The sequence below is a fragment of the Magnolia sinica genome, chromosome 5 (genome assembly GCF_029962835.1).
Source record: "Magnolia sinica isolate HGM2019 chromosome 5, MsV1, whole genome shotgun sequence".
NCBI classification, from domain to species: domain Eukaryota; kingdom Viridiplantae; phylum Streptophyta; class Magnoliopsida; order Magnoliales; family Magnoliaceae; genus Magnolia; species Magnolia sinica.
Window position 1 is genome coordinate 1332857 of NC_080577.1, and position 6357 is coordinate 1339213.

General features: G+C 42.6%; 1 protein-coding gene across 1 annotated transcript; it reads right to left on the reverse strand.

Annotated features, from left to right (window-relative positions):
• Positions 1–416: 416 nt before the first annotated feature.
• LOC131245063 (jasmonoyl--L-amino acid synthetase JAR4-like) lies at positions 417–5983 on the reverse strand. Its single transcript, XM_058244247.1, has 4 exons — positions 5638–5983; positions 5435–5536; positions 4039–4862; positions 417–1000 (listed from the first exon to the last, which is right to left on the reverse strand). The coding sequence occupies exons 1-4, from the start codon at positions 5931–5933 to the stop codon at positions 459–461; spliced, it is 1764 nt and encodes a 587-aa protein (XP_058100230.1). The 5' UTR covers positions 5934–5983; the 3' UTR covers positions 417–458.
• Between the last annotated feature and the right edge of the window lie 374 nt (positions 5984–6357).

Sequence of the window (6357 nt, forward strand, 5' to 3'; positions counted from 1 at the left end):
TAGGGTACGGTACACCTGAGAATTGGATCTGTTTCACTATTTGGCTCATGCGCTAAAAAGGATCTGGTCAAACCCAAGATCAAGGTGGGATTTCATCACCACCGGGTATCGAACCCAAGACCCAATGTTGAAACTCCTCAGAGTCTACCACCGAGGTAAGGATTCGTATCCAATATTTCTTCAATTGACTTCAATGATCTGGAACATAACACGCATCAGATTGATTTTAGGCTAAAAGAGATTTTTTATTTTTTATTTTTTCATTTCAGAATCACATCAAAGCCGTACACGTGGGCATAAGATCCATTGACCAGGAAGGTGGCCCAGATAGGATCTATGTATAATGGGCCACAATCCAAAGATCACAAGGGATGGACTATTTCTGAGCGTTGATTGATCAGTGGTATCAACACAGATGGAACTAAAAAACATTATTACAGGACAAGTCTAATCCCACATTAACCAAATACAGTGCTGAAATAGCTCTTAACAACACTGTTTGACAAGATCTGCAACACTCCAGAGTTGGAGGCCCCAATGCAGCGGGGCGTCTTGAACTGGCCGACCGCACCCCCTAGGCCCAGGTAGTGATCTAGAATCTTCTGGAAGGTTCCCCTACGGATGAGTCGAAGCTCAAGGGCCCCGATTGCCTTTACCTTCCGAGAACTAACGTATCCTGCATCGACGAATGATCGGTCCAAGCAATTGCAGCAATCACTCAAGACAGCATCATTTGCCTCTTCACTCAGCTCCCAGTAGATCACATAGTGGCCTGGGTCTGACGTCATGTCCACATGGCTTGTGTAGTCAATGACTTCGATCTTTTCTTCTGCTAGTAGCTTCATTGCCGCTTCCACTGCTAACTGCAAGTCTTTCTCGGTGTTTTTGTCTATGTTGATGGTCAGTAGCAGACTCCTCCGGCACACAAATTGCAGCTCAGGCGTCGAGTTGTGAAATCCCATTACCTTCACCACATCTCCTAGCCTGTACCTATATAGACCTGCAATTCAACATTGGAGATTAATTGGAATTTCATTGAGCGCAGTGATTTTCAAGATGGGGGAACCTTGACAAAACGATAACCATTTTGAACAATTATAAAGATGGAATTCATGTTTCTCGGAATAAGATACAGTAGATTTTCCATTTTGATCCAAATCTGATTTTGTGCCGCACCAGCATGGAGGTTTTCATCATTTTGATGACAAAGGAGCAACACAATTTCATAGATACAATGCAATTACTTACAATAATTTGAGAAAATGACTTTAATATCTAAGAAAGAGGAATCATATGATATGCCCAGTAGCCTCGAGCCTGGAGTTTGTTCAAGTGGGGCCCATGAAAGCAGAAAACTAATCATCCCAGGAATGTTTTATTAGGCTGCAAATGTGTCTTTCTTTGAGCTTGGTAGGTAGCTAATTGATTTACTGAACTTTCTTTTTTTTTTTTTTTTAGGTAACACTACCAAGATTGAACCCTGGATCACTCACACACTCTACACTTTGATTTACTGAACTGGAAGCACAAACAGGAAGTCTTGTTTGCAAGTTGCAAACAGCTAACCAGGTAATATAGACATCAAAATCAAAACACTTGGCCATAAGCACTATGCCATGGGGTTTGAAAACATGAATGAAGTGCTTGTAGATGTATGACTCTGTGTTTTTGCTAGTGGAGAAGCTTTGATCGAACATGTGACCTCATCACGGCAGCAATTAGGCTACACTACACTGTAGGCCCAGAGGCTCAACCATGATGGATGCACGTGTAAATGGATGCACATGGAAATGAATTTTTATTAGTAGGGTTAGATGGGAGCGTCAACGGGAAAAAGCTCAAGCCGCATATATTTAACTCTGTATTGTATAAAGTATTCATAAGAAGAGAAAGGCGGGTTGAACTCTTGAATTAAGAAATGGGCAATGGCCATCACGGTCCATGTGCTGTCTCCGAGTGAATTGCTCGAGTAGTAAAAAAGGGACCACCCGCCGTCTATATTTACCGCAATACTATATTAAGCTTCTATAGTGTTTAATCTTTACAGCCCACTCCCAACATACCTCTCTCCACTATGGTTCTCATTCTCCTTTTCCAACCCATCATTCAATAAAGGAAAAATAACCAAAAGAATCCCAACCCATGATTTCATCCAAACCATACAGCCATCTTGTAATGCAGTGTGGTGACGGTGGTCTCCATTAAATCATTTCACCTAATCCTTGTTTGCATCTCCTAGATTGGATCGACAGACAGAGCGGACAAAAACCTGATGCTTTCTTTATTTAGCTAAGTTGTTTTCTAGTGATTAAGAAAGCTTTAAACAATCTTATAGAAACTCTACAGAAGACTAATGAAGTACCCACACACCAATTAAATGAAGAAATGACCAAACTACCCTCCCAGTCCCTTGTAAAATGACATGAATGCCCTTCAAAAGATGATTCACTTTCCTCGTACTTTCCCTTAATTTATATACAAGTTTCTGGGGGTATTATGTCATTCATAAGTCAAGTTATATTTAATTATTTATTGAAACTCAATAATAATTTAATACTTCATCAAGAAGCAGGGACCGTCCGTGATTTGCCTCCTTTTAGCTTGAGAAGCAGAGGCAAGAAGATGAAATTTCATTTTCTTCCTTTTATACTCTCTTCATTTTACATGTCAGTCATCAAAGGACCAAATTTCTAAGTCCCAAGGACCTCTCATTTGTGACCAGGTAAACACACTGGGTCAGTTGCTTTGCGAAAGCTAAAAAGGAATATAAAAGAAAAGGCTTTGTTGGTCCACAGGTTTGAATGCAGCATACACCAAGGCAAGCAATGAGATTACTCGACAAATATAAACAAGAAATCATAAGATAAAACAAAGCAATCAATAAACTAAAAACAGAAGGACGCCATCTTCCATTATCTTATAATAGTGGTGGGCACATGAAATTCATGTAAGCTAAGAAATGTTTAAAAGGGAAGAGGCTGGGTTTGCAAGCTTCTCAAATTGTACTCCGAGAGGGCTGCAGCAACCCCCTCCCCAGACAGCTGAAATATGAGGCCCCACAAAAAACACAATTAAGTGAAAAGCAGTGAAATGCGCGAGGGACAGAGTGTTGCAAGATATGGTCGTCTTGGACTTCCAACGTTCTTCCATTAATTCAAAAGGCAGTGAAACGCCTTTGTTGGAAAGTAGAAGACTCTGTTGACGACATCAAGTTCCCATATTCCATGATTAATAACCAACAAGTAGCCTTTCTGGGAAGCTAAGCCTAAACAAGTGCAGTAAATGAAAAATTGAAAATTGAATAGGGAGGACGGTGACTTCTTTTTGTAAAGCTGGCAATGGGACGGGCATAGACCCAGGAAAATCAGAATTTTGAAAAGGGACAGCCCGACCAGTTCACAATTCAGGCTCGGGTCCAGCCCATTGCCAGGCCAATCTATTTGCTCTTTTCAACAGTAAAGATGCAAGTGAATTTATTGCCCAAGTTCCTATTAGGAGGGAAAAGCGGCCGGTTGGGTCAGATTGTGGGCCAACCCAAGCATAACTTGACCTCAAGCAGACAACCTGCAACCCAGCCCGACCTGAATTCCAACCCAAGGACCTTGACAATCTGAATCATTGTTAAGGTCAACCCAAACCCAAGTTGCAGCCCTACTTACAATTGAACTTTTCTAGTTTCTATGACTAAACAGAGCTCCAAAGATTCCTGGAACATTAAGTGTTTCTGAAAGGGCTGGTGAAGTGCTGCTACAATCGTTTCCACAACTTGAGTGGAGCCCATCAACTTTGAGTTTGGGGTGTCACAGGAAGCAGAAACCTCATTACGGGGGTTCCTGCTCTCCTGTTTTTTCCACCGCATACAATATTGAGATGAGAACAGGTAGTCCTGCTACAATCTCAATAGCCATTTAGGTGGAGGGGATTCTGTTTGTCATCAAAGACAAAATCACCCCAACCTAGTCCAAGTCTTCATAGTGTTCACATGATCTTGTAAGAAATGACACACAAAGGAAGAGAAGCTGCAATAGGATTTCATACCAGCAAAATTCGTGACTATGATTTCATACTCTTCCCCAACCTTAACTTCCGTAAGACCAACCGGCTCCGATTCCATATAGAGGACGGTAGACGCAGTCTTCTCGAGTTGCTGCTCCTCAAATGTTTCTCTCAGCGGGATAAATTCAAAGTACCCAATATCAGGAAACACAGCATAAGTCACCAACTCAGGAGGCAATGTTGGGTTGACGTTCGCGCCAATCCATCCTTCCGACGACCCATAATCGGAGCTCAAGAGCGGCAAGCTTCCCGCATAATGCCTCAGTTTCTTCAGATATGGCAACATTGATCCAGTCATAATACCATACACGTACTTGGCATTCGGCCAGAGCTCCGGGATCAATCCATACCAGTTAGTCAACCCTGAGCATTTCCTATATATAGAATCCGCCAATTCAGGGTTTGGCTTAAGGATCTTAGACATGGCGCTGCGTATGGATGGAGTGGTAACATTGCTGTTGAGAACGCCCTCTCTTATATCAGTACAGATTTCTTCCCAGACCAGCTCAAAGGTCCGAAACGCACAGACAATACTGTGGGCGAAGGTGGATGACACGAACTGGACATCCTCCCGGTAGATCAGCCCACACAAAAGGTGGCAATACAATGACTGGTGGAAGTCAGGCCCGAATATGACTTCCTCAGGGCTAACACACTGGGACTGTATGTCCTTCATCGTGTTCTTGAACAGCTCGCTGCGGAAGATACTCGTGGTGGCAGTGCTGGCAGCAAGACCCCCTCCAGTTTTGAACAGCCTGCCGCTGTATATGAACTGCAGGGCCTTCCCCTTCCCTATCGGGAAGTCTCTGCAAAACCATTCATGAGTGGAAAATCAAAATTCAAAACGCGTCACTATAAATCCGTAGATAGGATTCAAAATTCATTCGATTGTTCAAACATTCAAAAATCGATTCTAGCGTACAGAAACTCAAGATTCAAAAACAGGATTAATTAAAGGGTATATTAACAAAATACCCTGTTTGGATTACCCATTTATTGCGATAAAACGGATACCTGAGTCCCGCTTTATTATATTCTACATGGCCCAAATATCATAATTCTAGATCCAATTATACTCCGACCCAGCATCTTCCTGTGTTTGTCAGCCATGATTGAGAGGCAGAACTAACGTATTTCCACTTCTCTCAAAAGAAAAGATTCCTACTTGGATGAGTAACATTTTTAATCACAGATTCACAGCAAAGATAGTATTCTTCCTTATGGATATTCACTCAAACAAGTTCTAAAATAGAACAGCGCGACAATCCGGTTTCAGTTTCGACTTCCCAAACTCAAGACAGCAACAAATACAGAATCAGAAACTACGAAATCGAAACCCAATCGCAGGAAATCCCAAACCAAGAAAAAGAGACATCACCTGTTTCTAAAAGCGAACGAAGTGCGGTAAATCTGCATTGTTGACCTCAACAACTCCTCATTGAATGGCACGAACTTCGGCTTCCCTTGCGTAGTCCCCGAACTACCGAAACAAAACATGAATTTTCCACAACCATCAGGAAAAAGGAAAAAGAAAAAGGAAAGGAAAAATCAGGAAAAGAAAATCCCCGAGAGATGCCGAACCTCAGTGATATGGCGGTGATGGGCTTGCCGGTGAGGACCGCCGACTTGTCACCGTCGGCAATTCGCTGAATATAAGGCTCCAAATCCTTATGAGTGACCAGAGGGACACATGATTTGAAGCTCTCCACGTCTGTTCTTCCATCTAGACCCAATTTCTGAAGGTACTCTGCCCCCGCGTTCTCTTCTAGAATCTTCCGAAGCGTCTCGATCTGAACTTTCCCTGCTTCCTTCGTCACCGCTTCGAATTCCTGTATCACTTTCGTCCCATCGAATTCCTCCATCTTCTTCTCCAACATCTTCGAGGATTTTATTTTTATTTTTAAAGAAGAAAACCTGTAAAATAATAAAAGAAACCAGGGCAGTTCTGGAATTAGCTTTGCTCGAGACTATTCAAACCGGAAATAACGATTCAGATAAAGATGTTAGAAACTCACAGAGAGAGAAAGGGACTTTCTTCTTCTTCTTCGTTTCTTTTCCCTCTCTTTCTTGAAGAGGCTGTTGTGAGTGAAGGAAGATTGCGATGCAGTCGTATTTATAAGGGGAGACGAAATGCAGTCCACCCGGGCGCCTAGTCAGGTTCGATAATGCCCAAGGGTTTTCGTTTAATCACGAAAGAGCCACTATTAGTTTCTGTGCCGACTCTCGGCCCGACTTATCCTTTTTGGGCTTTCCGGCTGGCCACACACCGTCCTCTCTCTATCTCTCTCCCCTCACATCCAC